This window comes from Terrapene carolina, unplaced genomic scaffold, assembly GCF_002925995.2.
Source record: "Terrapene carolina triunguis isolate 2854851 unplaced genomic scaffold, T_m_triunguis-2.0 Scaffold33891, whole genome shotgun sequence".
NCBI classification, from domain to species: domain Eukaryota; kingdom Metazoa; phylum Chordata; order Testudines; family Emydidae; genus Terrapene; species Terrapene triunguis.
In genome coordinates, this window is record NW_020698242.1 from 11187102 (window position 1) to 11203008 (window position 15907).

General features: G+C 46.6%; 1 protein-coding gene across 1 annotated transcript in view; it reads left to right on the top strand.

Moving 5' to 3' along the window:
- The window catches only part of LOC112105772 (junctophilin-3), a 115749-nt gene that overhangs the window by 75247 nt on the left and 24595 nt on the right, over positions 1-15907 (top strand). The window contains exon 3 of the mRNA XM_026663673.1: positions 13456-13580. Coding sequence (XP_026519458.1) covers positions 13456-13580 — 125 coding nt within the window. The remainder of the gene's footprint in view (positions 1-13455; positions 13581-15907) is intronic.

Genomic DNA, 15907 nt, shown 5'->3' on the forward strand with positions numbered 1-15907 from the left:
CCCAAGCATGTGCTTGGGTGCCTGGTGCCTGGAGCCGGCCCTGAGCATTAGACAACTCATTTCACAGCTCTGGGTCAATTTTCCAATCTGTAAAATAGTATTCTCCTACCTCGGAGGGACATCAAGAGTTCGTCAATATTTGAAATCACACTCACAATGAAAAGCCCTATATAAATGCCAAGTTTTAAGCAACAGGATCAGATGAGCTTGAAGGAACAAAACTATTTTCATGGACAAGCCAATCGAGAAGGACGCAAAATTCAGACCTGGGCCAAGATCTGAACTTCCCCAAAGTTTGGGAGTGTTTAGTCCCTAGGAGTTAGACATGGAGCTGATCCCTGATGTTCCTGCAGTTAAGGAATTCAGGAGATCTGCTTTCTATTCCCAGCCACTGGCCTCTTATGTAGCCTTGGGCAAGTCACATCCCTGTTGGTGACTCAGTTTCCCCATCTGTAAAATTGGGATAATCATAGTGACGGTCCTTTGGAAAGCACTTTGACACCTAGTGGTTAAAAGCTCTGTATCAGAGCTAAGTGTTATTTGTGTCTGACAGTCACTCAGGAGCTACGCCATAGAAAAATCTGCATAATCAATTACCAATAATGAACCAACAGCAGGAGAATACACCACTCCCACACCCCTGCTACAAAATGGCACCCTCACTGTCACATTAGCAGAGCTCTCCTGGTTTGGAGCACAGGTTTACACAGCTAGAACCTCTCAGACATGGATTTTTCCCCACAGTTCCCACTAGTTTGCCCAGAGAGTTGATAAATAAATAAATTAATGGAGATATCTTATCTCCTAGAACTGGAAGGGACCTTGAAAGGTCATCGAGTCCAGCCCCCTGCCTTCACTAGCAGGACCAAGTACTGATTTTTCCCCAGATCCCTAAGTGGCCCCCTCAAGGATTGGGCTCACAACCCTGGGTTTAGCAGGCCAATGCTCAAACCACTGAGCTATCCCTCCCCCCATGCTCTATCAAATGTGATAGAGCTTCTATCCAAGCATTCCATACACAAAGGGTTTATGGCTGTTTCTACCCCTTTGTGTAGCTAGAACTCCTAAAAGTAGCACTGATCTTAAAATATGAAATCCAGCCATGTGTTAGGCTTACTTTTTGGTATTTCCAGGGGAAAGATATAGATATTAAAAGCCCTGGAAATGCAGCTTCTTAAATTTCCTTAAAAACATTTCTTACAGTTCGTATCTAAGTGAATATTCCTGTTTTTTTTTTTTTTAAGAATTAAAAAAAAGCACGCAAAGCCCAGGGAAAGGAGAGAGAAGATATTCTCCTCCCCTAGGAAGATAAAAATGCATTTTAAAAAACCCCAGCCTGATTACATATTGACCTAATAGATTAAATGAATCCAGTGGAGCCAGCCCTGGCCCCTTAGGAAAACTTGAGACAGTTCCTCATCTGCCGTGATGAAGCCACTTGTTCCTTAACTGCTTAATTGCTGGTGAATATTGTGGGTCTGAACAAGCAGGAGACTCTGGCACGCTGCTGGAAATGCCAGTTACACTCTAAGCCAGACAGAATGCATCGATCATATTACTTAATGTCCCGGGTACATGCCGGCAGAATGCACCTGCCATAGTTCTTGGTAGGTCGCATTCACTTCTTGCATCTTTGTCTCAAGCTTTAATTAAACCAGCAGCTTTTCATGGCTGGGACTGTGTCTTTGTACAGCACCTCGCACAATGGTCCTGGCTGGGCATTACAACTCTTAAATAACGGATACAGTTTTAAACTTGGGTGCTTAACTTTAAGAACCCAAAGTCACATGTAGGCACCTAATTAAGGTGGCTTGATTTCAGAGATGCTGGAAATTGGAATGACGGGTATTTGGCATCTATAAAAATTCAGCCACTTTTCTTATGTACTTACTTATAGAGTTAGGTGCCTAACTTTAAGCACCCAAGTTTGCATATTTTGGCCCATAACAATAAGGAATCTAGGCTTCTTCTCTGTAAACAATGAGGCTCTGTTAAGATTCTTCTGAAAAAGCGACTCTGTCTGTTGCGAGTAATGACTCAGGTACTTTTTTTTTATTTAATCGTTTAATTCAACTGAGCACAGCAGCGTTGGATGGAGCCACAAAGCCTTTGCTACAGGATCTGATACTTCAATACGCTACACAGCAAGAGACCAATGAGGGAGCTTCCCAACACTGCAGGTGCTTTGCGCTCTCTTATGGGGAATTAATCTTAAATACCTGTTGCCAGGCAGGGGCTTGGTCTCAGCTTTCTAAGCCCTGAACAGTGAGATCAACTCTGAATCAGAGCTAAGCAAATGGAAGATGGGGGGGGGGGGGGGAAGCGAAGTATAAAGATGATGGAGTAGCTCATGTTCTCTATGGCCCTATGTCTCACTGACAACTGGCAAAGAGTTCACTGTTCTGAACCAGCTGTGTCTATCAGTCTTGACAGATTCACTACACCTAACACACTGCTGTCATAGTATTTATCTATCAAGGGTGGCATGCAAGGCATCAAATGATTTACATCATACTGGTCATCATAAGCATTGCAAGATGTATATACAGTGGGTGTATAAGGAGTTGTGCACCCATTAAAAATCTGTTTTAAACCACATAACCAGCCAGCATTGACATACAGGTTTTCTGCGAGACAAAGTCTGTTTATTCACCTACCCCTGCCTAAGGTGAATTAAGCATTATAAAGCCAACACAATGGAAGCCTCATTTACATGTGAAAGTCATCAGGAAAAACATGTGGACCAGTAAGGTTGCCAACTTTCTAACTGCACAAAACCGATGTCCCGCCCCCGGCACCCCCCTTTCCCCAAGGCCCCATTCCTGCCCCGCCCCTTCTCTGAGGTTCTGCCCCCACTCACTCCAGCCCCCACTTCCTCCGTCGCTCACTCTCCCCCACCCTCACTCACTTTCACCAGGCTGGGGAAGAGGGTTAGGGTGCGGGGGGGTGCGGGCTCTGGGGTGGAGCTGGGGGTGAATGAGGGGGCTCTGGGCTTGGTCCAAGGGGTTTGGAGTGCAGGAGGGGGCTCAGGGCTGCGGCAGGAGGTTGAGGTGCGGGAGGGAGTGCATGCTCCAGCTGGGGGTGTGGGCTCTGGGGTGGGGCTGGGGTACAGGAGGGGGCTCCGGGCTGGGTCCGAGGGATTTGGAGTGCTGGAGGGGGCTCAGGGCTGCGGAAGGAGGTTGGAGTGTGGGGTGCAGACTCCAGGAGGGAGTTTGGATGCGGATGGCAGTGCGGGGTCTGGGAGGGAGTTAGGCTAAGGCAGGAGGTTCGGGGTGTGGGCTCTGGGAGGGAGTTAGGGTGTGGGAGGGGGTTCTGACCTGGGGCAGGAGGTTCAGGGTGCAGGCTCCTGCCGGGCAGTGCTTACCTCAGACGGTTCCTGGTTGGCGGTGCAGCGGGGCTAAGGCAGGCTCCCTGCCTGCCCTGGCTCCGCGCCGCTCCTGGAAGCGGCCGGCATGTCCAGCCCCTAGGCAGAGGTGCAGCCAAGCGCCTAGGCACTGGGGGCAGGGGCAGCACGTGGAGCTTCCCTGATCGCCCCTGCGCCTAGGGGCCAGACATGCTGGCTGCGTCCGGGAAGCTGCGCTGACAGGGAGCTGCCTTAGCCCCGCTGCGCTGCTGACCAGACTTTTAACAGCTCGGTCAGCAGTGCTGACCGGAGCCGCCAGGGACCCTTTTCGACTGGGCGTTCCAGTCGAAAACCGGACGCCTGGCAACCAGACAGCGGGGACATCCTGTCTTTGGTGGACAAAGCAATGAGAAGCAAGAAGACATTTTAGCAGCCATTTACTGAGGAAACCTCTTAAAGGGGGTGTGGTGTTCATGAAATAACCAGGAACATGGTTAGGACTGAAAACCAGTAAGGCCTCTAGACTTAGGATTGCGCTTTGGATGTGTAACCAGTTCTGCTTCCAGTATTCTTACTCAGTATCCATTTGAATCTCTGTTCTTTGCTAATAAACTTCTTGTTTCTATTATAAATGCATCTCGCTGCTGTGGTAGTAAGCAGAGTGCGTATCCCCAGTTGAATCAAACAAGCTGGTGTAGATACCGTTCTCTTGGGAATAATAAACCTGACAGAGGAGAATAACAGGGCTGAGTAGTATAAGGGGACACTTCTGAGGAGTGCGGGGACTGGGGTGTTAACCTGGAAGGCAAAGCAGGGACTGGCAGAGCCCTGAGGAGAGTGCTTGAGTGGCTGACGGGCTGGCAATGTCAAAGACCTGAGAAAGTCTCCCTCACACTGGAGGGTAACAAAGTGACTTCCAGTCCTAGATGCCCAGAGAAAGCGTCACACCCTCATTGAAGTCAATGGGAATTTAGCTATTGACTCTACAGGGAGCAGGAGTGGGCTGTAGGGGCCCCTAAAGTCTTTGAGAATCTGGGCCTTAAGGCCTGGTCCTGCAGCTATGGTGAACCCCAGGAATCAGCCAGGTACAGAGAATTGTGTGAAAGTCAGAGGTGGGGTTTGGGACCCCAAAGAGTCTATCCCCTCTTTACTCTTTGGCAGGTTCTATACTGATCTCAATACATGGTGGGAGTATTTACTGCAGGAGTATTCACACAGCACTGACTCCAGATATACGTGACCCATAAAGCTCAGAGTTTTGGACCTTGTTTGCAAGCCTCAGTGCCTTTATGGAGGGGCTGTCTGATAACACTCATATGTACTTTTGCTTTGGGTTTGCTTGGGCTCACCTTAGGGTTAAGGAAAAATAAAAATGTTTGTTTGCCTGGGAGGTGCGAATCACATGAGAAGCATGGTCCTTTAATTCCATGTGATTTTGCAACACAGTGTTTCACCCAATGCAAAATATTTGACCAAATGGCTTTTGCCCCTCACATCAAAAGTGTGAAAAATACATCTTGCCTCCTGCTTTTAGCATAGAGCCAACTCATTTTTTCCTCAGATAATGTGTTACCTTTGAAAAAAATTTGGAGACGGGTCTATTTTCCATTTGGTAACAAAATGCAAAGAAACCAGAGAGCAAGTCTTTTGCATGCTTACAATTGTCACTCCCCAAACTCTGCCTTTGCCCTTCAATTCAAACCAAGTCAAAACTGATCTAAAAACATTCAAGTCTTGCCTGGTTTGGATTTTGCTTAGTTTCCTCCTAAAACCATGAATTGCCCCAGATCTGCTATAAAATCAGCCTAGGCTTGCAGATACCCTAATCCTTTCACACAAAGCCAGGGCTGAGTTTCAGATATATAATTAACATCTTGAATGGCTCTTTCCCCAAACAAAGCCCTGACTGACCTGTTGGCATTCCTGAAAGCCAGACTCTTCCTTTCAAATCAGTTTATTCCATCTTCTTATAGCTTAGACAGAGCAGATAAGCTTGGCGTTACAGTCCATTCTTAGGTAGTATCCCTTCCCCCCCCCATTAGCGTCGGCCAAATCGCAACAGATCTGAAAAGATCTACCGAAATCTGTTTGGTTGTTATTTTCCCCCCAGCCAGTTCTGCCTTCCAATTTGACAAGTTGCTCAGTAATCAGGGATAAGGTTTCGGGGAGGAAGGGGACGGGGAGGGAAGAAGAATCAGAACCAGCCCCAAATCTGGCTCCCCTGTCTGCCTCAACCAAACCAGAGCTGTCACTCCACCCAATTGTGAGCGTTCAGATGCGGGATGACTTTGACCTCCAACCCCAGCTGCCCTTGCCAGCTCTGCCCCAACCAACATCCCTACTACAGACTAATGGCCTGATACTCTACAATTAGCTTTAATATTTGGAGCCATTACTCTAGTGTATCTTATTTTTTATTTGTCATGTTAATATTATAGTAGCACCTTGGGGGCCCAACAGAGGTCAGGCTCGGCACTGTCTGAAAACCTACTAAGAGACAGACCCTGTCCAGAAGAACTTAGGGACTGAGTAGGAAGAAGAGGCCACAAGTGGGGATAAGAAATGGAGGAGGATGAGCAATGGTAGCCAACCCTCATCGGAACACGTGGTCGCGTAACTTAGCTATGTGCTTGATCAGCAACTTTCTGATCAGAGTTAAAGATACAAATCAACAGGAGCTATTCATGGTTAGGAATTTCTATATTTTCATCTCTGTCCATTTATATGACCTTTTCTGCCCCTCCCTCTCCCCATTTCTTTCTCACTCAGCTACCCCATTCCACACTTAGCTTTATTTTTAAAGACAATTCCCTGCATACCGGATACTTGCAGCTCCAGCCTAACACAGCAGCTGCTGTTAGAGTTAAGCTTATACCAAAGGGAAAGATTAAACCTTATGTTTATAGTGGTTTCTAGGAGGTTACAGGGTGGCAGTACAGCACATTCCAAAGTCGATGCCGTCTTGTAACTCAAGTGAGTCCCATTCACAAAACAGCTGAACGCGACGCTGAAACTGCCGCTTTGATGTTCAGCGGGGGACCGTGTGTTCTTTGTAACATATACAGAGCTCATCTTTTTACACGCAGCTAGCCCCAGGTTACTTAAAGTTACTCAGCCACGTGAGGCAGGAGAAGAGCAATTAAAATGTGTGTGTGTGTGTGTGTCGTGTAGGAGGACCTGCTTTACAAGGAAATAAAAATCAAGCAATTAACTGGGGAATTAAGATCTAGTGCACGCTATAGACAGCATGCATATATAAAGGAGACAGCTGTTAAATATAGTGCCTGAGAAACTCATGCTAGCACTAACTGGATTACTTGCACTGATTTGGGAATACTTATGTATTTTATTATGCAATGTATGGATCATCATAATTCTACTTCTCGCTTCAATGCTGCCTTCCTTCCAAGCATCTTAGAGCGCATTACAAACAATTAAGCCCACCCACGCCTCTGCGCAGCGGTGTGCATTGTATCCGCTTTGCGGGAATTGGGTATATTTTATCATGGAGATCACTTAATTAATATCATTTATTTTTACGTTACCTGGGCCAAATCCCAAAAGCGGCTGAGCAACCACAGCTGCCTCAGGCCCGCCCCTGATGCCCACGCTCAAGGTATGATCCAAAGCTCATTGTACTCAATGGGCAAACTCCTGTTGACTTTGGTGGGTCTTGTATCCGACCCTCATGGCTAGACATTCCCATGCTCTTCCGTGAAGAGAGGGAAGCCTGAGCATGTGGATCTCCGTGGGGGGAATGTGTATAGAAGAGGGGAGTGCTGCCCTTCTTCCCATAGGGGTTCTGCAGTGGTCCAGCTCTGTGGGTTGAGAGGGGTGTAAGGGGGACCAGGCTGTGCTGCATTCTCCCACCCAAATCCTCAGGGCAAAGCAGTGCAGGTTACCACACAGGGGCCAGGTCTTCAGCCCAGACTGAGCCCCTGGACCTGGGATTTCCCTGATGGAGGGGAATCCCACAGTGACATAACGCTGGTGTAGCTGGTTCTATGCCACCCATTCTCCATCCCCTCTTCTATGAAGGGAGTGTTGTGGTGCATGTCAGGGGAATAGCTGGAGCACACTGTGCACTTGGGATCCTGGCTGGTGGCGGTCTTGAGCGGGCTTTCCAGCTGGCGTTAGAGCATCCCAACGTATGTCTACACTGCAGTTAGACACCTGTGGCTGGCCCGTGCCAGCTGACTCAAGCTCCTGAGACTTGGGCTAAGGGGCTGGTTAATTACAGTGTAGACGTTCAGGCTCAGGCTGCAGCCCTCCCACCTTGCAGGGTCCTAGACCCCGGGCTCCATCCTGAGTGTTTACACTGCAATTAAACAGGCCCACAGCCCGAGCCCAAGCCAGCTGGCATGGGCCAGTTGCAGGTTTTTAATTGCAGTGTAGACGTGCCCTCAGTGTCCACTTTGACTGGCACTGATTTGGCCTGTAGGGTCAGGGGAGCAGAAATTTACCATATTGCCACCTCTGCACCCCACCCCAGGTGCACCAAGCAGAGCCCCAAGTCTGCAGCCCTCCATGAGTCCTCCCTTCCATTCTGTGGGGTCCCCTTGGAGTGAGTGGGAGTTCCCGAGTGCTCTGACGTCAATGGGCATCACGCAGCACTGGTCCGAGACCCTGCATTCCCTGGCAGCAGCTAATGGCAGCCACAATGTAATGTTATTTAAACCTACTGTTCTGCCTGGGTGTTTGCTTGAAAAAGTTGAAAACAATATAGGCGTGATTGCGAAGAACGAATGGAAGCAGGACCAAGGCCCAGATTAGGTTCTCACAGGCGCTCGATCGCACCTTTAATTTACTGCTTTGTAAAACTACCCTCTCCTAATGTAGACAATTATGAAGGGCACAACAGCAGGACAAGAAGAGAGGCCTTTTGGGGGTTTTTAAATCTCAAAAGATTCAGGGGACAAACAATAAAGCAGCATGTGCTCTGAAAACATCTGTAAGTAAAGTGCAACAGTTCTCTCAAGAGATGCAACAGAGCCGCAAACTGTATATTGACAATTATGTGTGGCGGGCGGGCATAAATTCTATAAATCTTAGTCCTCACCTCTAAGAAGAGTTAGAAGAGAGGCGAGTATATATATATATTTAAAGAACATCAACACTCTGGACAAATATAATGGAACTAACAAGTGCCTTGCTAAACTTCCTGGCTGAATCATTTTCCTTTGGTAGCATCACATCTGCCCTAAAATGTCTTTGAGGGAATGGCCATGTCTTCAGACTTGTGTGAACAGTGGCTAGCTCACAGTTGGTGCTATAGAACTAATAACGATTTAATAAATAAATATGATTAATAAATAGCAGCCAAGGTTTTAGGGCACCAGGAAAACTATTGCACCTTGGACTGAAAATCAACCTCCAGTTGTCAGTGCAACTATGGGCATTATATCCCAAGGCTGGCCACACACCATCAGCCCTCAGTGCGATATGAGAATCGGCTATGAGGCCGATCCTCAGCCAACGTGAATTGAAACAGATCCTTTGTGGAGGTGTATGAATTTGGATCAGCTGATGATCCAGCCCTATGTATGCTATAGGTCTGTTACTTATATGGTAGCTCTTTTGGGACGGGACCAATATGTACATAGGCTATAAATACAGTGCCTAGCACAACAGGGTCCTGATCATGGAATCGAGTCAGTACTGTAATAATAAAAGTGAAAATGATGAACTTCACTTACTATCAAAGACTGGTCTCTAGTCCTTACTTTCTAACATAATAGTGTAAGTTGATATATTTATATGTCACTCCAAAGGGATCCCAAATGTAAACCACCCGATATGCACACTGGACACTTCGTCTACCACTGCCATGAGTGCAGGGGACTGGACTAGATGACCTCTCGAGTTCCCTTCCAGTCCTACAATTCTAGGAGACTCTTGAGGTACGTCTACACTGATAAAAAAAAAACCCACGGCACTGAGTCTCAGAGCCCAAGTTAGCTGACTCAGGCTTGCGGGGCTCAGGCTGCGAGACTATTAAATGGCAGTGTAGACGTCCAGGCTTGGCCTGGCACCTGGGCTCTGAGACCCCTGTGAGGGGGAGAGTCTCAGAGCCCAGGCTCCAGTCTGAACATCTACACAGCAATTTTTAACCCTGCAGCCTAAGCCCAAGTCAGCTGACCTGGGCTCTGTGGCTTGGTGCCGTGGGGTTTTTATCACAATGCAGACGCACGCTTTGTCTCAGGAGTTTGGTTTATACAAGCCTCTGTCACGTGTAGTACCTTCTCCAGGGAGAGCCTGTGTGGATACTTTTGGGGATGATGTGCTGTGTGTTTTTATTCAAGAGGCGCACCTTGCAATTGGAATGCAAAGTAGAGGTGGTTGTGGTGGTCGTCCAGAAGCTCCGTCCACACTTTTGGACCAGGACATTATGGAGCACTGGTTCAGTACTGACACAGACGGAAAAGCACTCAAATGAACCACCACCACCACTTATATCAGACAATGGCACCTCAGAGCTTCCCCAGCCAGGCAGCTACCAGAGCTGACCGGTGCCCTGACTGTAAGCTAGATCTAGAATTTTTATTTGTTGTGAATTTAGCAGCTAATCTTGAGGCTTATATTTGAGCTTTTTTTAATTTAAATTTCACAGTTGCAGGAAATTATGGAGGAGGTCAGACAATAGTTAGTGGCAATAGATATTGCAATTCAAACAGTTAAAGCCTTATAATGATTAAAACACTACTTGTCAACATCACATGTCAAAATAGACAAAGTAAATATTGAGTCTGATTTAAGGATAAGTTCTTAAGTAGCATTTTTCTTAATTTTCCTGTCACTGTCTATTAGTATAGATGGAAATGTTTTTTCTCAGTTTGTGTGTGTACAGCAAAATCACCGTTTAGCAACATTTACTGAGAAAAAGCTAATCCTTCCAAGCCTAGCTATAGGCACGTATGAAATCCCAAAGGGACCCATCCAAATAAGGTGTGATTATACATTTTGCATGTTTTTGAACTCTGAATTTCTCCAGTGGGCTGAACTGGATTCATGCTGAGTTCTAGTTTTCCAGCAGGTGGCTGGGCACAGCCTGGAGACAGCTTCCTTTCTAAGGCCTGGCACCAGCGAAGAAGAAAGCTTGCTCATTGTGCCCTGCGGTTTCTGGAGCGAGACCTCGGCTGGCAGGGCCCTGCTGAATTAGGCTGTGTGTGGAGTTAAAAATGGTAATATTGCCAATGTTGAGCTCTGAGACAGACAGGAGCCCAGCATCTGCTGAGCTCTGCACTCTGAGCATCTCTGGCGCAATCCCTTTGGAAGGGAAAGCAGAACGCTGGTGATCTTTGCACACATTCTGTCGGTGTCATCTTTACTCAGTTGATTGCATTGTTTTTGCCTCCTTGCACCCTGAGGTCAAACTAGCTGATGAAGTCAAACTGTCCCCTGTCTGTTTCATGCACCATCACGAACAGTCACCAAGAGCAGACTCATTCTTTGGGTGTCTTGCTTGCTATCTAGAGAATGTGATAGGAGGCGGAGTGTAAAGTGCTGCACTCGTCAAAGCGAGTGTTTTAATTGTGCTTCCAGAGACCAAAGGTCAAGAACGGTTGTTTTCTTCTACAGCACTTTTTAAAAGGAGTTTATATATTTGAGAAACTGTATGGGAACTGGCCATATTATCAGAACTACTGCCGCTGCAGCACCTGAAATTGGAGAGGGTTCAGAGAAGAGCCACAAGAATGACTTGAGGATTGGAATACACGCCTTATATTGATAGATCCAAGGTGCTCAATCGATTTAGTTTAAACAAAGAGAAGGTTAATGGGTGCCTTGATCACAATCTATAAGCGCCTACACAGGGTACAAAATTGTGATAATGGGCTCTTCCATATAGCAGACAAAAGGTCCAAGAAGATCCAGTGGGTGGAAGTTGAAGCTAGACAAATTCAGACTGGAAATAAACCGCAAGTTTGTCCCAATGGCTAATTACCCTCACTGTTTACCAAGGGTTATGGTGGATTCTCCATTACAGAGAGTTTTAAAATCAAGATTGGATTTTCTTTTTTTTTAAACAATCTATGCACTAGTTTAAACAGGAATTAGCTCAGGGGAGTCCTATGCCTGTCAGACCAGACAATGGTGGTCCCTTCTTGCCTTTTAATTTATGAATCTGTGGAAAATAGCCCTTAAGGAACTGGCCACAGTGATGCCATCCATGCATCAGGACTTTTTTTTTGGGGTGGTGGGGGCTATAGTGTGTATAGAAGACAAAGCCCCTGATATCGGGCTGGTCCTGATAATAATTGGGACATCTAGTCTCCCTATATCAGTGTCATCTCCACTACTCTCGCACTGCCACCTTAAATAACTCTTTAAGAACTAGTCATATCAATTCCATCAGCTACTACAGCGGAGGCAATTTATATAAACCCGGCACTTGTGAAAGAAACAGAACGTGTCAACAAGTGACAGGTCATTACTGTTTCCTGCAGTTATGCATCGTGCTGATATGATTACACAGTACCCTGTTGTTACAGAATGACTGCAGATGTAGGTGCATAGAATCATAGAATATCAGGGTTGGAAGGGACCTCAGGAGGTCATCTAGTCCAACCCCCTGCTCAAAGCAGGACCAATCCCCAACTAAATCATAATAATGGTACTTTCTAACCTGGACTCAAATAACTGACCACACACACGAAAAACCCCTACATTTGTTTTGGATACACTTAGCACTTTTTAAAAAAAAACTATATTGTGTAGAATGTATCCTATTGCCATTCTTATTTTCCATGTATAGGAGTTTCTCAGAGCACTGCACTCAGTTCTGGGCACATGCAGTGACAAACAGATTTGGAAAACTTCGAGGGAATTCAGAGATCAGCAACAAAAATGATTGAAGGAGCTGGAGGGACTGATTGGGGTGTGGGGAAGAGTCAGTATATTGCTAATGCTCCCTTTACCCTAGTGTCTAGGCAATAACATTTTTTAAGGGTACATCTATAGCTTGGCTAAGGGCGGGGGGGTAGGATAATTGTTTACCATTAGTCAAAGGATGCATACATCAAGAACAAGGAGGGATTGTAGAAGGGCAAGCAACTCTGAGCAATGGGATGAAATTAAGAAAAATGTAGGCTACTGGGAACACTGCATGAACAATTAGTCAGTAGAAAAGTCCCTCAAGGAAAGGGGTGTTATGTTCAGGACTTGGGACTTTAAAAACATGGATTGATAATGACTTATAAAAAGGTACAGTAGATAGGGTTGGTTGAAAACTCACTGTCAACTGTCTTACAGTGGAGATTTGTGTTTGATGAAATACATCATTTTATGAAACTCCCACGAAGCACCATGGTGGCATTTCCAATTGAAACTTTGGCTTTTCCACTAAAAGTTTTCAAGCTGACAACCTTTTGCCCCAAAGTCAACGTTTTCCACAGAAAGCAACTGTTTTCTAACTAGCAACTGCAGGGGATAATTCTGCTCCAGCTGAGGTGACCCACGAGTTCCGGTTCGGAGATGAAGGCGTTTTGGTCGGGTTTGTGCATCAGTGTTACTACTCAGAATGCTCATGAGCCAGTTGATTGTCTGTTGCTCAGCCCATCTGGTTTAGGAGCGGCAAGCCCTGAGTGCCTCCTGGAGAGGCTGAGCATGACCATCTTTTCCGGGCAAGCTGAAGGCCCTTGGCCTAGCCTGGAGTTGCTCGGCACTTCCAAGGACCGAGTTCTTAGTGCACATTGGATACCCAATATTTTCAACTAGACTAATTCCTTTGCTGCGAACAACTGCCACAGCAAAACCCTGACACAGGGTTACAGTGGGGGCTGTCTAATGGGGAGAGGTTCCCATTAACGTGTGGTTTTTGTAGCTCCAAACAGGGCTGATCTGTTTGCCATGTGAGGTCCCTCTTGCAGAAACAGGTTCAAGAACAGTGGCCACCAGCAGGGCACTGGACAGTGGCAGGGCTGGTGCCTAGACCCAGAAGAAAAGCTCTGTGTTTAGCTAGGTAACTAGTCGAGGCGAGGGGGGTGGGGAGGAAGGGGGCTCTGAGCTAGGATGGCAGTGATCATTGCTACTGCTGCAGCTCTTTGAATGATGCCTCTTTCCCACTCGAATAACAGATACCGAATTAGTCTTTGTCTCCCATTCGCTTGCAGGACTTCCCACTCGAGGGCTAAAGCAGACGCGGCTGTGACAGCAGCGCAGAAAGCTCAGGAGGAAGCTCGGATTGCCAGGATCACTGCCAAAGAGTTTTCGCCTTCCTTCCAACACAGGGAAAACGGTCAGTCTGCGCTGCCAAGCCGGCCGGTCTCCCAGGATGACTTCATTGTGTGTGCGCGCGCGCATGTGTCGAATGGTACAATGCATAGGGGCATTGTGGGGCTTTTCGGGGGCAGGGCGGCCTGGAGCTACAGGGGGGCAAAGAGAAAGTTTGCCCCCATCCCAATAATCTGCAAGGGCCCCCAAACTAGCCAAAATATGTACAAAGTTAGTCAGCATTAAGTAGTAGAAGTGACATTGACAAAACACTGACACAGTAGCCAAATTTTACTTTTTAAAACTCTCATGTAAGGTTCATGGAAAAGCAAAGCCAAGCCCAAAATAAAAATAAAGCCAGGCAGGGCTATATTAGGCCACAAAAGTTCCTGAGGCAGATCATTCCCTTCAAATGTGTGCGCATGTGCACCAGAGAGTAGGAAGGGGACAGGTATAAGTGGGGGTAGTTGGGAAGATCTAAGACTAAACTGCATTAATTAACACTTGTGAATGGTATTATTCAAAAATTTTAGCAGACTGCACTCTCATTAGAAGCCTGCTACCACCAGTTTTTCTCAAGCTCTTCAATCGGAGGTTACTCATCCATCCGAATCGCTTCCGTGTCTGATGTTGGTGACTCATTACGTTGGTGCTAGTCTCCCTGAGTCAGTGCCCCAGTGTGGCATTAAGGGGTTGTGCCATCTTTAGGACAACATATTCCATCCACTTGTTGTAGTCATCAAAGATCCATGGTTCTTTTCATAAGCGTTGGGACGGTTAATTGTTGTGTCCTGGCCAAATTCAAATTTGAGTACATATGTTTTCCTATGTTCTCACATTGTTTCAGTTGGATGTGAGACTCATCTTCACTTCCCATCAGGTATTGTTGCTGCAAGCTGTAGAACAGCTTACCTGTGCCACCCAAGAGGTGGCTGCATTTCACTGGTACCTGACACAATTCTCATCTAGAGAGAGAAAGCTGAATTCATCCCTCGTGTGATTCCACTGACTCCGTAACTGGGAGTGTCTTTTGCCCACACTAGGTAAAATTTGTGACTCCTTTGGCATGCGTAAGCAGGAGCTACACCATACAAATGTAAGAAATTATCCTGGTTATTATACTAGTAACAATCAACAGCCACAGTCCCTTTTTGCAGGGAAACCGCATGGATGAGCCCTCCTTGAGATCATGTGTTTGGCTACCTTAGATGGCCCCAGGAAGCCCCGCCCATTGCTATTATGCATCAGTCTATTAGACGGACATTACATAAAACATTTCAAAGATTAGTGTATAGTGCAAATCCTTGTCTGGCAGGAAGATGGACTAGAGATGACCCAGAGGACTTTTCCAGCTGAGGATGGAAATACATTCACAGGCATGATGCTTGTTGGTTGAGGGCAGGGTGACAATGGAAATGTTACATAACCCAAGGGTTATATAGACATACCCATTACGGTGCCCAGATCTGAGATTTCTCCACTGCTTTGGGGCTAAGCATTAGCTTAATGCACTCCTTATGGAAAATTCTATAGAAATTAAGGCCTCTAGAGTAATTTCTATAGAACCCCAATTGAATTTAAAGGGGCACCATCAACTTAAATCACAGTGCTGCCTGAAAATGTTCCCACCTGCTATTGTTACTGCTAACCTCTCAAATAACCGTAACCAAAAGAAATTAGAGAGAGAAAATATTTTCTGTATTTTTAATGTGGTCACGCTGTGCATTTGTACATAGGCCGTTTCTTTAGTCACTCTGTCAGTTCCCCCTGTTGTTTCACACAGCAACAAGGGAGACGGAGACATTTTTAAAAGCAGGCAAATGGGGTTTAAACCCACAAAAGTTGTCAGGGGTCTCTGAGATTGATTTTTACTACTTTTTAAAATAGATATATTTCAGATATAACCACAGCCAACCCATATGGCAGGGTGCAACGGGGTTACCACCTCCAGAGTCCCCTTTCCCCCATGGCCTGGGGTGGCCCTGCAGCATCCCTGCCTCAGTTTCCCCACAATGACTTGGCCATCCAGCTAAGACATTAACAAAAATCCACCCCTTCCAGGGTATCCAATTCCAAAAACAAAACACAAACTCTTTGCCCCAGTCTCCAGCAAGGCCCAGCTCCTCTTCCCCAGGGGGCTGTCTTCCCTTCTCTAATCCAAGCACTCCTCTGAGCACACTTTGGACTCAGTTTACATCCTGTCCTTTTCATCCTCCCCTCAGCCCCTTGGGGTTGCTCTCTTACAAGCAACCCCTCCCAGGTTTTCCTGCCTGGAGTCCTCCACACACCTCTCTCTGCCTGGCTTGTGCTTGTCTCTGACCCTCTCACCATCATCTGCTCCTCTCTTTAGCC